General features: G+C 41.3%; 1 protein-coding gene across 2 annotated transcripts in view; it reads left to right on the top strand.

Annotated features, from left to right (window-relative positions):
* The window catches only part of Adipor2 (adiponectin receptor 2), a 67,400-nt gene that overhangs the window by 32,063 nt on the left and 12,069 nt on the right, over nt 1-23,268 (top strand). For both annotated transcript variants that reach the window (XM_021190927.2, XM_021190928.2), the window contains exons 2-3: nt 16,240-16,498; nt 21,478-21,597. In XM_021190927.2, the coding sequence (XP_021046586.1) occupies nt 16,328-16,498; nt 21,478-21,597 (291 nt within the window). In that variant the 5' untranslated portion in view covers nt 16,240-16,327. The remainder of the gene's footprint in view (nt 1-16,239; nt 16,499-21,477; nt 21,598-23,268) is intronic.

The raw sequence follows: 23,268 nt of genomic DNA, 5'->3' as shown, positions 1-23,268 counted from the left end.
CTCCTTAGAGTGTGCGTGTGGTGCTACAGCCCCAGCTCTTGGGAGGTGGAAGCCAAGGGATCAGGAATTTAAAGTCATCTTCTGGCTCCATACAATGATCAGGGCCAGACTGGGACTCATGAGACCCTGTCTCAAAAACCAAAAATGGGGCGGAGGCATGTTTGCTATCGATTCAGCTCAGTCCAAATGCTCTCCATGCAAGCCCAGTGGCCTGAGTCTAATCTTCAGAACCCATGTAAAGTAGCTGGGTATGCTGACTAAGACAGCTGGATCACTGGGGCTTACTGGCTAGCCGTTGTAGCATAGTTGTCAAGTACAGGGAGAAATCCTGTTTCCAAAACCAAGATAGAAATCTTCTAAAGAATGACACCTGAGGTTGTCACCTGAGGTTGACCTCTGGCATATAACACAGCCCCAGCCCCTACCCTTACCGCTAACTCCACCACACATGCATGCATGCACTCACCTACCTATGTACACACATACATGCAAATAAGTGAATACTCATGCTCTTGGTTTAAGAAGATGGTAGAAGGAGAAAACCTACTTAAATACATTGGTCTATGATTTCTACATGTACACCATGGCCCACATACACATAAACACTCAAAGTATAAAACAACACCAAAAAAAAAAAAACAAAAAAAAAAAACCAACCCTGTTCTAAACCCTTATGTTCTTTAAAACCAAAAACAACAAAAGAAGAATCTTTCCATAGACTTCTTTAGTTGCTTCAGTTGCTTTGGGCAAAGCTTTGGGGATCATAAATCATTTGAATAGCTGAAAAATTAAAACAATTTTTTCTTTGTTTTTTGGCTGTGTTAACCTTCAGCGTTGTATTTGGTACCTCTCTTCCCATGGCACATTGGGCTCAGGTCTGTTACTCCTTTAGCCTTAGCCTTGGAGGTCTGGTCCTGTTTTGTTCCCTCTTACCCTAGGAAGACGTCAAAGCAGTGAATTCTGTGAATTCTTTCCTACCTGTGATCTGAGCACTCTGAAGGGTAAGGCCCATGAACTGAGAGTTCTAGGCCAGCTTGGCCTAAGTTGCAAGACTGTCTCATTTAAAGAAAAGTAAAGGTCAGGACAGCAACAAATGTCTTAGTGACTTTAGAGAAACATGCACTCATGGTGATTAACAGTTTTGACATCACATCTGGAGATCTTAGCTGCAGTCACATTATGGTTGTAACAAGACATACATGAAATTGCATTTTTATCCACGTTGTTCTTATGTTTTACACTAAGATTCTTCAAATCAGTCCTGATAAGAATATATACAATTTTAGAAACTCATTAAGGCATCTAGCAAATTTTATCATTGGTGGGATTCTTCAGTAAGATCATAGCTTTTAAAACGTTGCTACAAGGTCTGTATTCAAACCATAATTGTAGGAAGATTTTTGAGGAAAGGTACCTAGCTGATCTGAGGCAGCAGTGTCCAACCAGCTCTCAATATCAGGAGCTCCGTTAAGTGCTGGGTTTGTTTGGTTGTAACTTTGTTTCTCCACATTGAATTTTTCTTATCTTGGCTGTGGCTTGGAATTGTGCTTCTGTGTGTGAAATAGCACTTGGGAGCTCAGCAGATGTTGCTGTGTTGACTTACAGCAGCACTTTAAAAATAATGTGGATTTTTTTTTTTTCTATATAAGTAAGTTGTTATATACTGTTTTGTTTATTTACTTGTTTTGGTGGTAGTGGGAATTGAACCCAGGACTCTGCCACTGGGCTACATCTCTAGATGTTGCTGTTCTTACTGTGCTTTATTATTTTGACCCTAACACAGAGTCTTATTTTGTGGCCCAGGCCTGGCCTTGCATTCTTCCACTTCCATTAGAGTAATTATTTGGCTAAACATTCATCACCTGTCACAACTCCACAGGTTCATGGAGAGTTAGAAAACATAACTAAGTCATTAGTGAAGTTTTGTATAGATAAACCCAGTCAATATTTTATCTTCTGTCCTAGCACCTATAATAAATCGTTAATTCCCTTTTTATGACCTTTGGTTAATGGTTTTATAACCTCTTGGAATGTGCTCTGGGTAGTAGAAAGTCTGGTTACTATCTAAGAGGCAATTGACTCAGAACACTAAAGACTGGCAGGGTTCTCATTGCAGTTTTGACTATCAGAAAGGACCTAATAGCAGTCCCACTGTAAAATAACTTAATACTGATATAATCTTAGGAATTCTTCAAGGATTATTATTAAAAATTAAGAAGTCATCTATTTGTCTATATTGCAGCGAAGATAGTACATCTTTGTTCTGCAGAGATCTGCTCAAAAGGGTGGGCTAATACCCAGTGACTTGTTATATATGTTTAATAATAACAGAAAAAGTCTATTAATAGCAGGAATCTTTCCTAAAATGAATTTCTCCTGGGCCTTGCCTGTGGGAGCTTTGTCATAGTTTTTTAACTATGGAAGATCACCTGCCTAGTTATTACCTTGTCCTATGATGGCTCCTGACAGTGGAGACCTTAGCCTAGTGTGTGTATGGCCCTAGGTTTAATTACCAGGACTATCAAAAACAATTAGAATGATTCCGTTTTTTTTTTTTTTTTCCTGTAATATTATATCAGCGAGATGGCTCTTCATATGAAGGCATTTGCTGCCAAGCCTGATGACCTGAATTTGAGCCCCAGGACTATCACGGACAGAAGACGAGAACCAACTCCTACAAGTTGTCCACATATACTCTTACAAATAAATAAATTACTAAAAAGTTAAAAAACAAAACCCCAAAACTGCATTGAACATGCTCATCAGGACTTCCTGACCCCTGTATCTAGGACCTTTGGCAGGTTGTTGTTATTGGTATATGTGTGTTGCTGGATGAGTCCAGGGCCTCAGACATGTTAGACAAGCACTCTGCAAATGTTTTTCCCCTGAGGCAGGGACTGGCAATGTATTTATGGTTGGCTTTTAACTTGGTATGTAATCCAGGTTGACTTTAAACCCCAATTCTGTCACAAGAGTGCTGAGATTATAGAAGTGTGTTTAGCCCTGCAAGTGTTAACAGATTGTGTATTGAGAATTGGTAGGGGTTGTGATGTTTTAAGATTTAAAATAGGAAATATAAGTACTCGGTTGGATTGTAGGCAGTTAGACAAAATGTATGAAACTGCAACTTGTGTATATGTATTCTTACTGAGTTAGAAATTAGGTCCTTGGGGTTGGGTATTTAGGTCACTTATGAGAATATAGAAAATACTTGAGCCAGGTTTGTCGGTGCATGTTCTTAATCACAGCACATTTAATCCAGGCAGAGGCAGGTGGAGATCTGAGTTAATCCAGCCTGGTCTGTAGAGCAAGTTCTTGTATAGCCAGGGCTCCACAGAGAAACCCTGGCTCAGAAAACAAACAAGAAAAAAGAAAATACTTAGCAGTGTGCTGTTCTGTTTAAAAGCCAGGTATGTAAATTGTTAAGGTTGCCAATGAAATAACCACAGACTGGATGGCTCAAACAGCAAATTGGTTTACTGAGTTCTCTAGTCCAGAATTCCAAGTTTAAAATATCAGCAGACAGGCTATGCTTCTCTTTATCCTGCGCAAGCATCCCTGGTATCTCTCTCTTACAAAGACAGATTGAATTAGAGCAGTCACCCTTATCCCCACCCCTGGAGACAGACTTTAGCTGTGTAGCCCAGGCTGGTTTCGAACTGCCTCCCAAATACTGGAATTACAGGCCTATCTACCACATCCAGCCTAGGGTCCTACTCTGATTCTTTCATTTAGCTTTAATGACCACTTCAAAGACTTTTTGTTTCTTTCTAAATATAGTCATAGAGGCTAGAGAGATGGCTTTGGAGTTAAGAATACTTGCTGCTACTCTAGAGGTCTGGGTTTGATTCTCAGTACCCATGGGGAGGAGGAGCAGGAGTGTGTGGACTGACTGACAGACTAACATGTACATGTGTGCCAACCTGGGTTTCATGAGACCTTAGCTCAAAAACCTAAACAGAAAACGTAAATAAATAGTCCCAGAAGAGTGTTAAGGGCTAGGGAGACATGAAACAGCATGAAGTATAAGTACAATTGTTAAAAGGAGTGAGGTATGCTGTATTTAGGTAAAAGTTCTTTTGCCCAAAAGGAGACATTTTACTGGAGAGGTAAATGATGAGAGAGGCCTAATTAATTACAAGCCCAGGTCTGTTTCTAGATCATGATGCTGATAAGATTGGTGTGAGAGCTGATCCTGTTGGCAAATGCCTGTAACCCCATCACTGAGTATATAGAGACAGGAGGATCAAAGGCTACAGGTACATAGTAGATTCAGGATCAGACTGGGTTACACGAGATACTGCTTCAGATGTATGAATCAGTGAATGAATGAAAAAGATTGGTAGGGATCAAAAGAGTAGTGAACAGATGATCCATCCATCCATTCATCTGTTTTTTTGAGACAGGTTTTCTCTGTATAGCCCTGACGGTCCTGGAACTTAGTCTGTAGACCAGGTTGACCTTGAACTCGGATCCACTTGCTTTTGCTTCCTGAGTGCTGGGACCAAAGGTGTGCACCATCGTCACCTGGCAAAGACATATTTTAAAAAATATTTTATTTGTATGTGTGTTTTGCTTTTATGTCTGTCTGTCTACCACACGTGTACTTGCCCCCTGAAACTTGAATTAATGGATGGTTGTGAGTTGCTATATGGGTGCTGATAATTGAACCTGGGTTTTCTAGAAGAGCAGCCAGTGCTTTTAATTTCTGAGCCATCTCTCCAGCCCCAACAGATAAAATTTGTTTGGAGAGGTTTCTTTAAAAAAAAAAAAAAGCCTTGTAGAAATTATGGTAAAGATTTTTTTTTTTTTTTTTACAAGGAATAAAATCTGGAGGGGTTTTGTCAGAGGAATAACATGATTATTTTTTTTTCTTTTTTCCCCAGACAAGGTCATGTAATAAAACCCAAGCTGGCCTTAGACTCAGTATATAGCTCAGGCTTACCTCAGTTTTGTGGCAGTCCCCCTGCCTCAGTCTCCTAGAGTGAAGGGATTAGAGATGATACTTGTCTGAAGATTTTTGTTTCAATGAGCACTTTGTTGAATAAAGAAAAGTCTGGCCAGATGTGCTGCTCACCTTGGTAATTGTGGCATTCAGGATGCAGATGTAAATACAGGGGAGATACCAGGAGTTTGAGGCCAGCCTGGGCTACAGGGTGAGACCTTGTCCAAAAAGGACAAAACAAAATGGGGCTTTAGGTATGGAAGTAGAAGAGGGAGACTGGTTGGAGAAGAAATGTAACACTGTACACTCTGATGAGGGAAACCTGTAGTGTTAGGACTAGGTGGTTGCTGCAGCAACACATTACAGAATATATTTAGAGAGGTAAACTCTTAAGTCATTGTGCTATCTATGAGAGAGTTCTGGATTGGGTTAGTTGAGGTGGGAAAGCTTACTCTAAATGTTGGTGGCACCACTTCCTAGGATGGGTTCTTGGACTCAATAAAAAGGAGAAAGTGTTTACCATGTGTCTACCTCCTAACTTTGTATGCGACGTGACCAGCTCTCAAGCCTTGCTGTTGTGACTTCTTCACCTTGATGGCCTGTCTCCTTCCACTGTAAGCCAGAGCAGACCTGTCGTCCTTCCTTAAGTTGTTTCTGTCATGTATGCTGTTACAGTACTGGGAAAAGAACTAACAGACGAATACATGCATGGTGCAGGAAAGGTGGGACAAGTACATAATGCCACCATTGGCTCAGACAGCTTCAACTGCTGAAGAGCAGTACAGATGCCAGGAAGACAAATAGTCTGTTTGGAATGTAAAAGTCCTAGCAAGTACTATAGACAGTGAATGTCAGGTTCATTGTTACCAAGTGATTCTCTTTAGAACTGTTTTTTTGTTTTTTTTTTTTGTTTTTTTGTTTGTTTGTTTTCAAGATTCCCCCACCCCCAGACAGGGTCTCATGTATACTTCTTAAATTGCTGAGGATGACCTGGGATTTCAGGTCCTCCTGTTTTTACCTCTATCTGTGTTTTTATCTTACCTATGGGGATATAAGGAAGAGAATGAAATTTACAAAAGAGAAATGAGTGAGAGTAACTTTTAAGGATTATCAAGACTTTTTTGGTGTCTGGTTGGCTGTTTCTTTTTTGAGATATGACCTTGATGTATGGTCATAGCCTAAATTCCCTATTGTAGCCCTGTCTGGCCTCAGACGGATGGCAGGCTTTCAGCCTCAACCTCCCCAGTTCTGAGATTACTGGTGTGAACTGCCACAGCTAATCTAATTTTTTAATTATAAAAGTAACATGTATTAGTCATATGGGTTTTGCTGTAGAATCTTCATTTATGTCCATAATGCATTTTGAACATACTTACCTCACACTCTTTGTTCCCTTCGCCCTTCCATTAATCCTCCTCTTCTTAACTAGACCTCTTGTACTTTCATGTCAGGGGTGGTATGAACTAGTGAGTTTCATTAGGGATTTTTACAGGAGTGTGGGTGAGTGTTTGCTTACCAAGGTTATACCAGTGAAGAACATGTTTCTTCCCACCCTATTTTATTTTTATTTATTTTAGAGATGGGCAGTGAAGGGCATCCACCTGCTTGACTATGCCTCCCAAGTCCTGGCATTAAAGGACTATGCCACCACATCTGACTAAAGATATATTTTTAAATGTTACATATATGTATGTGTCTGTGTGGTTTTATGTACATGTAAGTGGAGGTACCACCACTCCCTGCCTTGGCACCAAATTTTTGATGACAAAACCAAACAACAACAACAAAACCCACAGAATCAGGGAAATAGGGCTTATTCAAAGGAACCAAACAAATCCTCAGAAACTGTCCACAAGGAGGCACTGAACCAGACAGTAGGCACAGCTTACCTATCTTAAATTTCATTGGGGAGCTAAAGGAAAACCATGGAGAAGTAACTAACAGACATGGTATATGAACAAAGAAATGGAAGTAATACAAGGAACCAAACAAATTCTGAAATTGAACAGTAAAATAACTGAATTGAGGAGGCCATTGTTAATGTATTACGTTACTTTCCTTGTAGCTGTGACAAAATACCACACAAACTGTGTTAAGGAGGATAGGTCTATTTTGGCTTACAGTTACAGTGGTTTTCAACCTGTGGACTGAGACCCCTGAGGCAAACTTTCTATCTCCAAAAATATTTACATTATGATTCATAACATTAGTAAAATTACAGTTACAAAGTAACAACAAAAATAATTTTATTGTTGAGGGTCACCATTGTAGTGTATAGTTTTTGCTAACCTATAAGCTCAGGGCAGATTGCACTACTAGCCCCCACCCAGATTCCCTTGTAAACGTGCATGCACACGCGCGTGCGCGCGCGCACACAAACATACACACACACACACCCACACCCCAGTTAATCTTAAATGCCTTTGCTAACTCAACGAGTTAGCATTGCTAAACCTCCCCTGCCACTCAGACATAATCGGATAGAGTGGCCATTGGCCACTTAAACTGAAAACTCACATAGCTGGTCACATTTTCTCCCTCTGAAGCATGGTGAAATTCCTCCTCCCTCCCCTGTATCTGCTAGTTTGCCTGCAGGAACCCAGACATCCCACCTGTTCTGCCCAGCTCATTGTGGCCCCTAGCATCTTTATTGATGGATCAAGAACCAGTTGGGGAACAGGACCTTGGTATCAGAACCACCCCCTATACACCACAACATGAGGTACTGTATTAAAGGGTCTCTGGCATTAGGAAGGTTGAGAACCACTGGTAAAAGGAAACCATCTGTTTGTGGTAGGGAAGGTCTGGCACAGTCACTCTCTGCCTGCGGTTATCAGGAACATGCTTTTGGCTGCCGCTTCCTATGTTGACGGATCAGGAAGTAGAGGTCAGATGGAAACCAAGTTGGGCTATAACTTATAAAGGTCCTAGTGCCCTACTTGTACCAACCAGACCTCATTTCTCGAAGCTTCTGTAGCCTTCTGAAATAGTACTACCTGCTGTTTTAAAAAAACAAAAAACAAACCAAAAACCAACAAACCAAGCCCACTGGGGCCTTCAAAAATTAAACAGTTTAGATTTGAGAAGGCAGAAGATTTGGTAAACTTGAAAAAATGGCATTTAGCCTCATTTAGAAGACAAATGAAAAGTGAACAGTGCCTAGAGAACTTGAGGGATACTCTCCAGCAATTTTTTTTCCCAATTTTTATTAGGTATTTGCTTCATTTACATTTCAAATGCTATCCCCAAAGTCCCCTATAACCCCCCCCCCCCGCTCCCCTACCCACCCACTTCCCCTTCTTGGCCCTGGTGTTCCCCTGTACTGGGGCATATAAAGTTTGCAAGACCAAGGGGCCTCTCTTCCCAATGATGGCCGAATAGGCCATCTTCTGCTACATATGCAGCTAGATAGACGAGCTCTGGGGGTACTGGTTAGCTCATATTGTTGTTCCACCTATAGGGTTGCAGACCCCTTCAGCTCCTTGGGTACTTTCTCTAGCTCCTCCATTGGGGACCCTGTGTTCCATTCGATAGCTGACTGTGAGCATCCACCTCCGTGTCTGCCAGGCACCGGCACAGCCTCACAAGAGACAGCCACACCAGGGTCCCTCCAGCAAAATCCTCCTGGTGCATGCAATAGTGACTGCGCCTGGTTTCTGATCATGGGATGGACCCCTGGGTGGGGCAGTTTCTGGATGGTCCATCCCCTCGTCTCAGCTCCAAACCCTGTCTCTGCAACCCCCTCCATGGGAGTTCTGTTCCCAATTCTAAGAAGGGGCGAAGTGTCCACATTTTGTTCGTCCCTCTCCTCGAGTTTCATGTGTTCCACAAATACTCTCCAGCAATCTAATCAGTACATTATGTGAGTTCCAGAGGGAGGAAAGAGGGGACAAAGAGGTTATTTTATATAAACAATGATAGGATAATTTTCTAATTTGACCTAAGAGTTGAGTCTGTAAAATTACCAAGGTTACTTAGTTGAAAGTAACATAAACTCAAGGAGATGCACCCTGAGATACTCACCCAAACCCTTGCAAACCAGGACAGCTTGGAAGTAGCAAGACAAGAGGGCCTGGCAAGGAGTCTGCTAAAGGCAGATTTCTTTCTTTTTAAAAATGATTTGTTTGTTTATGTGCATTGGTGTTTTGTCTGCATTGTGAGGGTGTGGGATCCACTGTACTTGGAATTAGACAGTTGTGAGCTACAATGTGGGTTCTGGGAATTGAACATGGGTTCACTGTATCCATCAAAAGTAAAAAAATAAGTAAATTAATTAAGGCAATTTTGGAGAAACAGTAGCTGAGAAAGTTCATTACCATGAGATCTGCCCTATAAGAAATGCCAAAGAGGCTAGGCTGTGTTGGCACACGCCTTTAATCACAGCACTTGGGAGGCAGAGGCAGAGGCAGAGGCAGAGGCAGGTGGATCTCTGAGGCCAGCTTGCTGTACAAAATAAGTGCCAGTATAGCCAGAGCTACACAGAGAAACCCTGGTTTGAAAAACCAGATGTGGGTCTCCCTGCCCTTGTGGGTTGTCAGCCAGCCATATATTGTTCATAAGAGCATTGGAAGCAGAGACGAAGATCTGGGGTGGGGAGTGTTCGGAAGTCCTGTGAGTAAGTAGGGTGACTAACCACACCAGGACCAGCTGTCAGGAAGCAGACCAATTTTACTTAGGGTGATTCAAGATTTATAAAGTTCGGGGGACTGAGGTGAGGGTAGGAACATCCAGGATGTGCAAAGGCTGAGGGCTTAGGGCACTGGAAAGCCTCATTAGCATTTGGGAGCATTTGAGTGAATCTCTGGTGCTGGCTGAACAGGTTCTAATCAGGAGAAAGGAAATTGATCCTCTAATCTAATTGAGACTACATGACGTTCTATAGGTAGAGGCGTAAGTGGGGGCTTAGACTCCCCCAGACAAGGTCAAAGAGAAGCTACACTAGTGAAGGTAGTCTTCTATATTTTCCCCGAGTCCAGAGGCTGACTATCCTGTCATGGTGGACTGCAACCTTAATTTGCAGTTTTCCCACAACCAAAACCAAACCAACCAATCAGCCAACCAGAAAGGAGAGTCCTTTATGTGGAAGTAAGCTGCTGGCTGGTAGCTTGGAGCTAAGTAAAGAAAATGGTTTGTGTTAAATGCAGAAGCATTATGGTAATACTGTATATGAATGTTTTAACAAATAACTTTGTAAAAAGGAAATAAAGAAAATTCGAATAAAATTGAGGAAACCACTAGAGTTTATTAACATGTAACAGTTGCTTTCTTTATATAATTCATCTGCTTTGTAGAATTACAAAGTGAAGGAGTAAAATAATTATATATATTAATGCTACACAATGTCATAGCATACATTTACATCTATTCATACAGCTATTTGTTTTATTTAGACAGGTTTTGTAGCCCAAGCTGTATAGCTAAGGATGTATCTGAATTTCTGATCCTGCTTCTGCCTTCCAAGTGCTGGGATTATAGGCAGTGTCACTGCACCCAGTTTATGTGGTGATAAGAGATGGAGCCTAGGGCTTGGTATATGTTAGGCAAGTGCTCTACCAACTGAGTTAGGTTTCTAGTTACGTTCTTATCCTCAGAGATAGAATTTGTGATTTCAGAGATCTAAAGTAGTGAGTGAGGTGGGGAGTTTTGTAGCAGTGTGTTTATAATACAGTTGAAGTTAAATTTGTCTTAATCGGTTTTGTGTTCTATGACAAAGTACTTTAGATTGAGTAAAGAATAGAATTTTATTTTCTCATAGTTCTCATAGCAAAGTCCAAGATTAAGGTACTGGCAGCTTTGGTTTGTGCTGAGGGCTGCTTCTGGTTCCAAGAGGGTTTTTGTTTTGTTTTGTTTTTTTTGTTTGCCATGCCCTTTGGAGAGGTGTATTCTTATACCCGATGTGGGCTAAACTTTATTAATGTTGTATATTTATTAGTCTTAAGAGTTTCTATTGATGTGAAGAGACGCCATGACCATGGCAATTCTTTTTTTTTTTTAAGATTGATTTATTTTTTTATATATGTGAGTACACTATTGCTGTCTTCAGACACACCAGAAGAGGGTGTCAGATCCCATTACAGATGGTTGTGAACTACCATGTGGTTGCTGGAAATTGAACTCAGGACTTCTGGAAGAGCAGTCAGTGCTCTTAACCACTGAGCCATCTCTCCAGCCCCAACCATGGCAACTCTGACAAAACATTTCATTGTGGCTGGCTTACAGTTCAGAGGTTAGTCCATTGTCATCATGGTGGGAAGCATGGTGGCACACAGGCAGACACGGTGTAGGAGAGGTAGCTGAGAATTCTATATCTGGATCGGCAGGCTGCAGGAAGAAAGAGTGAGCCACCGGGCCTGGCTTGAACTTCTGAAACCTCAAAGCCCACTGCCAGTGACACACTTCCTCTAACAAGGCCGTGTCTCCTAATAGTGCCACTCCGTATGGGCCTATGGGGGATTTTTATTCAAATTACCACAATATTCCTTGCAGTTTTTTTTTTTTTTTAAACTAGGACTTTAGATAATATATTGTGGCTGGTTTGATTACTTTTTACACCTTCCTTCCAGGGTTCTTATGTAGATGTTTGTTTGCTTAATGATTGACAGGCTTGGTTTAGTGAAATCTATTTATCTCTGCTATGTCCCCCACTACTTGGTCCTGGAAAGCAGATTGGGACAGCTAGGAAATGAAGCAAGGACAGACACACAGATGTGTACAGAAAAGCTTGCTCTGATGCCACAATACATTGCTTGCCTCCAGGTTCCTACTTGGAGTTCCTGCTGGACTTCATCAAAGATGAACAAAGTTTAAATAAGTCATTTCGTTTCCTAAGTTGCTTTTGATCAGTGGTGTTTATTGTAGCACTAGAACACTGCCAAAATTGACAACTTGAGTTTGATCCCAAGAACTCATATGGTAGGAGAGAACCAATTCTTGCATGTTTCATGACTCTCTCCCCCATAGGTAAGTACATGTAGTAAAAACTAAACATGTGTCTTAATGTTTAAAAACATGAAAAAAAAAACCCGCATTTACACTGATATAGTCAGCTCCAGTTCAACACAGGATTCATTGTAGGTTTTTTTCTTCAGTATTAGTAATAACCTTTTTCTGCAATGAGAGACTTGGCTTCTATCACTCTAAATATGTTCACGTTTTAAAAATTTGATCTCTTGTGTCTGTGCAGGGGCATGGGGCCATGTATGCTGTGCCTTGGCACACATGGAGAAGTCATAGAGTCAGTTCTTTCAGAGTCAGGTCTCTCCACTTCATGGGTCCCAGAGATTGAACTCAGGTCTTAGGTTTGCCAGAAAGTGCCTTTTGCTTCTGAGACTTCTGGCTGGCTCATATTTGCATATTTAATAAGGCTTCTATGTGACACTTTCCTATTCTGACCCAAAGACCCTATGATATAGGGTACTCAAGTCATCAAAGATGGACCTAGGGAAAGTGACTCCAGGTGTTTTTGTCTCATGCCAGTGAATGATAAAAACAGATTCTTATGGGAGTATTCAAATGAGAATTCAAGTTTTATCAAAAATTATTGCAGAGTGGGAGAATTTTCTAAGAGATAGGGGAAACCCTTTCATTTTATAGAGAAACTGGACAAAGGCTGAGATAATCTCTGTTGAAGTTGGTGAATTCTCCAAGTCATCTTGGGCTGAGCCAATGAAGGGCCCACACACACTATACTTGTCTTCCCTGGCTCAACCAAGGAAATAACTACGCCATTGACTTCATAGACATGTGCTTTTCAATACCCAGGAAAATTAAGATGGAGCTGCACTTGGTAATACATCTAGTTGGATGTAGTACTTGGATGCACTAGTACTGTCCGTCTAGTTAGAGATGGTTGAAACCCCCTGTCTGTCTTTGGCTCACTCCAGCTTGACCTTGACTGTTAGTCCCTTGACTAGTGTTACTTCCCTTATGCCTGCTCCCCTAGCTCACCAAGATGTAGCTATAGTCTTTATTAGCTACCTCCAGCTTCTTGCCTATAGGGAGGTCTAGGGTTGTATCCTAGGTGGAAGCTAGCCATCATTACTTATAATCTAGTCTGTTCCAGTTAGCTATATTAGAAGAAAAAAAAACTTATGAGAGGACACTTATGAGAGCCTTAGAGAAGTTTCTCGAGGGCTTTGCACAGGCCACCCAGCTTGTGGTCACTAGCTCAGAGCCCTGTTCCTCTTCCTGTCTGTCTAGCTTGGTTATCTCATACCCACCCACAAGTCCTCCAGCCTCCAACACAGCATATGTGAACAGTTTGCACTTCTCACCATGGCCATTATTACCTACAGACAGCTAGTGTTCTCTATCTCTGTCTGTCTGTGTCTCTTCCCCCCCCCCCCCAACAGAGTTGTAGTCCTGGACGCCTTAGAACTCTTTCATAGACCATGTTAGCCTCATACTCATAGAGATTCTTCTGCCTCTGCTTCCTAAGTGGTGGGATTAAAGGCATGTGCCGTCATGCCCATCTAGAGAGCTCTCTCTTGCCTTGGCCTCCTGAGTACTGGGGTATGAACCACTATATCCCCGTTCAGGGATACTTTAAAGAATCTTTATTCTACTTGGTTTAGTTTGAGGTTGAAAATTTGTAGCACAGGCTGGCGGGGAACTTACTAGACAGCTGAGATAGCCTCTAACTTGTGATCCTCTGTTCTCAGCCTTCTACATGCTGGGATTACAGGGATCAGTCAGTGTCAAATGAGTGAGAATGAAGATCTTGAGTATATACATTATTTGTGATACAAACCAGCTGACTTTAGGGCTCAAGTTGTTTTCCAAGTGCATCTCCATCTTAATTTTCCTGGGTATTGAAAAGCACATGTCTATGAAGTCTTGAGAGAGAGCTGGGTACAAAGCCAGTTCTTTTGTTCTTCATTGACCCAGTGACTTTAATAGGTTGTCCTTGACCTTCAGTTTCCTTGACCTTCAGTCTCTTAACAGGGGCTGATAAGCTAGAGTTGTGAGAGACAACTCTAGTAGAGAATTTAAGTGTTTGTTCTCAGTGAATGCTAGCTGCCTCTTGCCTTAGTTAGTCTGAGACTAACTAATGGTTAGTCTGAGACTTCTGTAAACTGTCAACTTCTCCTCCCTGCTTTGATACTGGGGACTGAATTTAGGGCCTCCCTTGCTCATGATAGCCAAGCTCTACCACTATGCTACATCAGGTTTCTTTCTTTTTGCTTTTTATTTTGATGCAGTCTTGCTGAGTTGTTCAATAGATTTCCAACCTTCCACCTTTTTTGCTTCACCTTCTTTCTAGTAACTGGAATTATAGCTTAATTATAAATAAATATAATCCATTAGCATTGTTTCTCTTAAAAATAGTCATTTATTAGCTTGCTATTGTCTTTTTGTGATTGATAGAGTCTCAGGTTTAGTGATAGCTTAGTGTGTGTGTGTGTGTGTGTGTGTGTGTGTGTGTGTGTGTTTTGGGGGCAATTTACACTACTCAGGCTGTGGGTAAGCTAGGCAAGTGATTTAACACTGAGTTGTCTGTATTGTCATTTTCTAAAAAAATAATTTATGTGTATGGGTATTTTGCTTGCATGTGTGTGCACCGTATTCATGTGTGGTACCTTTGAAGCCAGAAGAGGGCATCAGATCCCCTGCAACTGGCATTATAGATTGTTGTGAGCCACCATGTGGGTGCTGGGAACTGGAACTGGTTCCCCTAGGAGAAATGAGAGATCTTAACTGCTGAGCCATTTTTCTAGTTCCTTGTGCTTCTTGCTTTATGAACTTTAAAAGTGACTAGAGAAATCCTACAGTAGTAAATGCAAGTCATTGCAGAGATTCTTTTGCTAGTTCTTAGTTTGTATGTCTATATCAGTATAACTTATTTATATACAGGTATAACTTACATGCAGGTTACACATCCACAGAACAGTCTTGCTTTTTTTCTTCATGGAGTCTAGGCCTTTTCACTTTGTTCTTCTCTTCCCTTTCCCCTGTGAGAGCGTGTCTCAGCATTTCAGTGCATCGTATGTTCCTGGGTCTTTCCTTCTAGATGGATTAACTATGGTAATCCATTTTATTAAACTGATTGTCTAGTACATTTGTGTGCTATGAATTAAGATGTTTATGGGAAGGGCTTGGAAGGTTAGAACTTCTAGAAATTCACAGACTAATTAGGAGAAAGATGATTCAAGAAAGTTTTCACCACTCAAGACCATTGAAAGAAATCCCTGTCATTTATTCGATATGTATATGCAGAGCATCCTCTGGGGTTGCAGGTGTGAAAGGGCTGTGCTCTGATCCTTATGTACATGTAGAGCATCCTCTGGGGTTGCAGGTGTGAAAGGGCTGTGCTCTGGTCCTGAATTTCATGCTTTCCATGATAGTCTAGCCGGAGACCAGAGCAACTAAAAATGTCAGACGTTAAGCATGTTGCTGCTACATGCATTGCATACATTTAGAGGCTTTTCTCCTATTAAATAAAAAGAATATGTGGTAGCTTTGGTTTTCTCATTTGTAAAGTAAGAAACCCTGATCATTGTATTGTTTGAATGAAATTAGTTATATAAAACAGAGCATAATATGCAAATTTAATGTACTGTTTTTACAGTTAGGGTTGTTTGTTCATTTGTTTTTGAGACAGTCTTTCCCTGGCTGGCCTGGAACTTGCTATATAGACTTGGTCTCAAACTCACAGAGATCCTCCTGCTTCTGTTTTCTGAGTGCTGTGATTACAGGTGTGCACTACCATGCCTCACGTCAGTTAGGTATGCTTTTAACTGAAAACAAAATGATAGGGTTAAAAAAAAAGAGGGGGGCTGGTGAGATGGCTCAGCAGGTAAGAGCACCCGTCTGCTCTTCCAAAGGTCCTGAGTTCAAATCCCAGCAACCACATGGTGGCTCACAACCATCCGTAACAAGATCTGGCACCCTCTTCTGGAGTGTCTGAAGACATCTACAGTGTATTTACATATAATAAATAAATAAATCTTTTAAAAAAAAAAAAAAAGACAGGGGCAGAGTGTACTGGACTGTAAATAGTCTTTCTGCTAACTCCTGACTTTATGTGTGCTTCTATGCTGGGAGCATGATTTTTAATACTTTCTAGTAATAATTTTATGTGCATAAATTCATACAGCCATATATTTATAATTAACATAAATGGAAATATTACACATCTTTTTTCGTTGATTGATAGATTTTGGCAATCTTTATTAGCAGTGGATATAAGTTTTCAAGAATACTGCTCTTTTTAGCGATTGAATTTTTGTTGCTTTTGTATATAATTAGCTTATGTGTCTTTTCAGCACTGATGTGTATAACTTTTCTCTCTACAGGGTCAACTTACCATCCCTTAAAAATCCATTCTCCCAAGAAGAAGGGACAGAAAGAGAGACCACTTTGTAAGAAAGGCTTTGGTATCCCATGAACGAGCCAGCCGAACACCGATTGGGGTGCACCAGGACTCCAGAGCCACATATAAGGCTCAGAAAAGGGCACCAACTTGATGATACAAAGGGAAGTAATAATGACAACAACCAAGGAGGTTTGGAGCCCAGTTTAGAGACACCTGTTTGTTCTTCCTATTATGAAAATGTAAGTTAAAAGTTTGGAGGGCACAAATAAAGCAGACACTTATAGAGATGAGAAGTGATTTAAAAAGAGTACATATGTGCAATATGTATATAATATATAAAGTATATAATATAAGGTTTTCCATAGGAAAGGTGGAGATTTTGACTTAGTAAAAATATTTGTTTCAAATTTTATGTATGAGTGTTTTGTCTGCATATGTGTGTACATGTGTATCTTATGCTTTCAGAGGCTTGAAGAGGGTGCCAGATTCCTACAAGTGGAGTTACAATTGTGAATCACCATGTAGGTGCTGGGACTTGAACCTAGGTTCTCTGTAAAAACAGCAAGTGCTCTTAACTACTGAGCCATTTTTTTTTTTAAAGTTAGATTTGGTGTGTGTGTGTGCGTGTGCGCGTGCGTGCATATACATGTACCACAGTACATATGTAGAAGTCAGAGGTCAACTTTTGGGAATTGATTCTCTCCTACCTCATGGATCTCAGGATTACTAGGCAGCAAGCAGCTCTACCCACTGAGCTTTCTTACCAGCCCTGACTTTATTTTTAAGAACAGACCTCATGTGTGGTAAGTAGTAGCTTCCGTGCTACCCAGAAAACCTGAGGGTTCTTTTTAAAAAGATTTGTGTGTGAGGACTCTGGTCCTCATAATCTGCAGCGAGTTCTTAGAAACATTGAGTCATTCCTCCAGTCCAAAAACTTGGTTGCTTTTTTGCTTTTTTGTATTTTTTTTTAACTTGAAATAGTGTTTCTCTGTGTAGCCCTGACTGTCTTGGAACTTGCTTGAGACCAGGCTGGCCTCAAACTCAGATCTGCCTGCCTCTGCTTTTCAGTGCTGGGATTAGAGGCGTGTGCAGTGCCTGTCAGAACTTGGTTTCTTATAAAGCTTAGCTATTATTTGATTTCATAGTTGCACCTTTCTGCTGGCTCTTAAAATCATAGATACTGCTTTATCTTAAGAGAAAAATATTTTTAAATGCTATTTATTTTTGTGCTTATGAGTATTTCACTGCATGTGTGTAAGTGTGTCTGGAAGTTTTGGAGGCCAGAGGAGGTGGAGGGTCCCCTGGCACTGCAGCCACCAGACTGTTGTAAGAGTCCCATGTGGGTACTGGGAACTGGACAGAGCAGCAAATACTCTTAGCTTTTGGGCATTCTCCCCAGTCCCAGAATTTTTATTTTTAATCCAATAGTTTTTCTAAACTAGCCTTGTTTTAGTTACAATATTGCCAGTGGTAATTTGGAGAAATTCAGTTTATAAGTAGAATCTCTCAAATTGTTTATCTTCATTGCCTCTCTTAGGGTCAGTAGAATCCTGAGGACAGAAGGTAAATTTTAGTGTTTTATTTAACTTCTCAGAGGAAAAGGGTAGATTTGGGATTTGAGTCATGATAGCAAAAGTGTGAGCAGCAGCAGACAGCCATTGATACAGGTGTATTTACGTTCACAGTGAACTTTATGTCCATCCAGTGTTATGGTGCTGGTAGATTGTGTCTTAGACTGCAGGCTTGTGCTCCTTAGTGGTTAGTGATTTAATCTTGTGATTATGAAATGTTACAGCTTGTTCTACGTAGTGAGGTCCAGGGCTGTATAGTGAGACTTCATCTAAATCACAAAACAAAAGTATTAGCAGCAGCATAGAAAACATTATCGATGTTCTTGTATGCAGCAGTACATATTCAGACTAAATTAAAGCCATAGTTAAGTGTGGTGGAGCACTCGGGAGGCAGAGGCTGGCAGGTCTCCGAGTTCGAGGCCAGCCTGGTCTACAGAACAAGTTTCAGGCCAGCCAGGGCTGCACAGTGAGACCCTGTCTCAGAAAGACTGAAAACCTACCTTTGATTTGATGAAACTAGTTTTGTATACTATGTATATGTTATATCTAAGATGTTTTTAAGTTAAAACTGTTTTTGGTTTGTGTGTGTGTGTGTGTGGGGGTCCTTATCTACTGTGTGCGTTCATACACAAGATGATAAGTGAAAAAAAAACTTTTTTCTGGTTTTTCATTTTCCATTTTTCATTTCTTTGTTTTTTGAATAAAACCAAACAGCAATAACAATTTATGCTACAAGAAGCAGAGTCAATATGGACTTGGGCATTTGTAATATACTTAACACATTCTACATAGAAAAAGTAATACCCTAAACTGTGTTTGAATGACTTGGTTTGGACTTAAGGTGCTGTGGGTTGGCCCCTAGGCTTTGTACATCCAGGCAAGTGTGTTCCACATAGATAGACTCTAGCTCTCGCTAGTGTTTAAATCACTTCTGTGAATTGGAAGTGAGTCCTTCATACACCTTGTTTCTGATACAAATAGGCAGTAGTTTGGAATGCCAGTGTACTCAGGCACAGGTTATGCTGCTTGGCCACTGTTCTCAGATACTTCTACACAGATCTTATCCCTACCTTTCCTTTGTATTAGTTTGGTGGGCAAGTAGGGGGATCGCCCTTCTTGAGAAGATTCCTCTGACCTGGTTCTGGGCTTGAGCAGCTTGTGTGTCCTCAGGCACTGCTCAGCCTCTTCTCCTGCTGCTCTCTGCCCTCTCCCTCTAGTGTTTGCTTTCTGAGATTATCAAAGCCATTTCTGCCCAGGATTGGCTCACACCGAGTGAATATATCATTGTGGGAAAGTAGCCACAGGGCAGCACACTAGAGCGTGTTATGAAAGATTCTGTTATGGAGGCTAACACAAGGAGCTGGCAGGTAGCATGCTCCTGGCTGTCACATCACCCCATCCCCAAGTGGCTCCCAGGGCCATCCTCTTCCTCCAGCCCTCTCCATTGTTGCCTCTGCTGGCACCAGGTCCCTACACCAGCCCTTTCCATTTTGGACAGTGAAGGTGGGTGGTCACTGCATGGAGAGAGCCTTTGTTATTGGAACTTGACATCCTCTGTTTCTTTGCTTATGGATGAGTTAAGGTCTTGTCCAGCCTGCCCTGTCCACTCCTCACCTGGATACTTTTCCTAAAGGATCACCCTTGGGTTATGGGCACCTTAGTAGGAGCTAGCCCCCAGGATCCTTCATCTCAGACTGGAGAAAGTGATGTAACCGTGGCCTGAGAAGGGCGTGACCACACCTTGGCAAGATGCCTCCATTGGTTGACCGTATTCTTCTCTTCCATGCACCTGCTTAGACAGTGAAGTCAGTTTTGCTTTCAGCTACAACTGAGCTTAAACACAGGGAAAGTTGACCCCACTGAGCAGCTGACATCTGAAGGCTCCTGTGACGTGAAGATCTAAGAGGTGACAGACCTGGGCTTAGAGTGACTGCAGGTAGCCTTCACTAGCTTCTCATCCCGCGGTGCTTCAGGAAAAGGAGCTGCAGCCACCCACAGGTGACTGTTGAGGAATGAGCTAGCGGCTCTGCACCTTGGCCTGGTGGTCCTCTCAGAGTCAGATGCCCGCAGCCTGGCACTAGAGATAAAAATGAATGGTGAATCTTTTTTAAATCGTAATTATGTTTTATTTATAAGATAGGGTCTCACTGTGTAGCCCTAGCTAGCCTGGAATTCACCATGCAGACCTTTTTGGCCTTGAACTCCATCTGCCTCTGCCTTCTCCAGTGCTGTGGTTAAAGGTGATTAAAGCACTCTTGGCAAGTGCTTACTTCTTAAAAATCAAAACCCAAAGAAGGTTAGAAGAGGCTCTTCCTGAAATAACAAACTTTAGAGGAATATAAACTCGTGTTCCTTGTGTGAAGGAGAAAGAACTTTAGAAGTATGCCATTTCTTAAAAGTGTCAGGAAATTCAAATCTTGGAAGTTGAGTGAGCTGCCAGTAGGTAGTGGTGGGTGCTGTACATGACACAACTTGTGCTGAGAGTTACTGCTGCTGTTTGTTTTGAGAAGGGCTCACGCAGCCCAGGTTGGTGTTGACTAAGCTGTCTCCTGAGCCCCGAAATTGAGATCTGGAAGTAGAACAACAACAACAACAGTGATAATTCTTCTTCCTCTTCTTTCTTCTTCCTCTTCCTTCTCCTTTTCCTCTTCCTCTTCCTCCTCTCCCTCCCTCTCTCCCTCCCTCTCTCCCTGCCTCTCTCCCTGCCTCCATCCTCCCTCCCCCTCTCTCCCTCCCTTTCTTCTTTTTTCTCTTCTTCCTCTTTCTTTTTTTTTCAAGTTAGGGTCTAATTATATAGCCCAGTTGGCCTGCCTCAGTTTCTAGTTTCTTCTTGGCCTTTATCATGAAAAGATGTTGAACTTTGTCAGAGGTGCTTACAATTATTTGTGTGCGTGCTGCAGCAGGGGGTGGGGCACACATGCCAGGCTACACATGTGGAGGTCAGCAGATAACCTTTCGGGATTTTTTTTTAAAAGAGTTTATTTATTATATGTAAGTACACTGTAGCTGTCTTCAGACACTCCAGAAGAGGGAGTCAGATCTTGTTACGGACGGTTATGAGCCACCATGTGGTTGCTGGGATTTGAACTCTGGACCTGGAAGAGTAGTCGGGTGGAAGAGTAGTCGGGTGCTCTTACCCACTGAGCCATCTCACCAGCCCACCTTTCGGGATTTTGATTCTTCATCTATCATTATGTGGTACAGGAATCAAATTCAGGTCATTCATCTCTCACTGTCCTATGGAAGTAAAGCTAAAGGAAACTAATAAAGCTGTTTGAGGACCAGATTGTGAAGTGAGCATAGCTGTGAGGCTGTGGTAGGCAGCTGTTTACCAGTCAGAATTGAGAATAGTGGTTTTGCATTTGTTTTGTGTTATTTTGGTTTTGGTTTTGTTTTGTTTTGTTTTGTTTTTGAGAAAGGGTCTGGACTGTGTTGCCCTGACTGGCTTGAAACTCACAGAGCTCTGCTTATCTCCACTGGGATTAAAGGTGTACATCATCATGGCCAACTTCATTTTTAACATAAATACATTTACAATGAACCTACTGCCTACTATATTGTTGATGGTTGACTTTAAAGCCTTTGTAATTGCAAGGAAAGCATGTTGATTGGTCCTGCCATTGACTGTTGCTGTGATGTCTTTGCAGAGCCCGGAGGAGCCCGAGTGTCATAATGACAATTCCCAGGAAGATGAAGGGTTTATGGGCATGTCCCCACTCCTACAGGCCCATCATGCTATGGAACGAATGGAAGAGTTTGTTTGTAAGGTAAGCTTACAGTTTCTTAGGATTTCTTTTGCTATCTATTTAGCCTTTTGCAGACAGACACTGAAAGAAAGTGGCAGTCCTTTGCCTCTTGTTCTGCTTAGGGGAAAATCCATGCAAGATGAGGACAAGGAAGTCTCCTGAGTTCGGCTTTGTTCAAGACACATTTGTAAAATACACTGATAAAGTTGTTAATATACCTCGAATGTCCCGTTAGGATATAAATCTCTCCTAATAAAGGTTAGAAGAGTAAATGAAGATTAAATGAGACAGGATGAGCAATTTGGACTGGTTGTGCTAGAGTTATTAAAAAGCCATACTGAAATCTGTTCTGTAGTTGTTATTTCTAGAGTGTCTATGGATAACCAAGCTGCTGAGGTAGAAATTTCAAAAATTTCATGTACATTTAGTATTTTCTTTCTTTTCTTTTTTTTTAACCTCCCCCCCCCATTTAGTATTTTCTATGCAGCTAGTATATTTTTGTCTCTTAAATGGTTTTGTGATTAATTGAGCCTCTAGAGTCCATTGTAGGTTTTTGTTTATTTGTTTTGTTTTTTAATGATAGGTAGAATTGAAGTTACTTGTTGGTAATGAAAAGAAAGACTGGTAGGATTTTTAGTTAGATAAGCAAGTGCTTTAGGCAGTATCCTGATTGGTTTTGTTTTGCTGTTATTGAAATATCCTGATAAAAAACAACCTAAGGGAGAAAGATTTTATTTTAGCCTGTAGTTTTAAGTTATAGTTTATTATTTATAGGGAAAACAGCTTCACTTAGTTTCTCAGGACCTGGGCAGAATAAAGCCAGATTCTTGGTCAAATATCCCATTAATGGCCCCTATGCAAGTTCTTGGTAGAATTCTTGATACCCTCTGAGAGCCCATGAACTGAGCCTCCACTGTTTGTATTTCTCTCAGCATTCTTCCAAGTTCCCACAAGGTCAACTTAGTAAGTTTTGTGTCCAGCATTTGATGGTTTTTTAGCTTGTGATTCTAAATGCTTCTACATTCCAGTAAAAACATACAAAAACTAATTCAGGTGGAGTAAGATTCAGTCAGGTCCAGCAGCTATCCCACTTCTGGTACCAGTTTCTGTTCTTCATTTCTGTTGCTGTGATGAAATGAGCTGAGAAAAAAACAACTTAGGAGAGAAGTGAGTTTACAATTCCACATTAGAATTCATCATTAACTGGGGAGCCATGGCATCTGGCACTTGAAACAGTCACACCTATGATCATGAACACCTTGGCTCAGCTTGCATTTTCTGTTTTTATACATATAGATCAGGACCCAAACCAAGGGACAGGCCTTCTCAGTTAATATTATCAAGTTATGAAATCAGCTTAGTTAATGAAATCAAGATAGTCTCCCACAAACATGCCTACAGGTCAAGCTGATCTAGATAATCTCTCAATGAGAGTCTCTTGTTGGTGATTCTAGATTCTATCAAGGCCACAAAACTAATCTTCACAAGTAGGTGTGATCTCAAGTCAGTGTAAGTCTTTCTCCCTCTCTCACTCCTGTGTTCACGTGTGTCTGTGTGTCTGTGTGTCTGTGCGTGTGTCTGTCTGTGTACATGTGTACATATATAAGTTCTTTTTGATATCTTGAGAGGGAAGTGGCTGGTGTTTAAACAGTATTGTATTCTCCTTTCCCCTTACTCAGCGTATTGCATCCT

The sequence above is a fragment of the Mus pahari genome, chromosome 2 (assembly GCF_900095145.1).
Source record: "Mus pahari chromosome 2, PAHARI_EIJ_v1.1, whole genome shotgun sequence".
NCBI classification, from domain to species: domain Eukaryota; kingdom Metazoa; phylum Chordata; class Mammalia; order Rodentia; family Muridae; genus Mus; species Mus pahari.
Note: the sequence above shows the minus strand (reverse complement) of the source record. Positions and strands in the feature narration are given on the sequence as shown.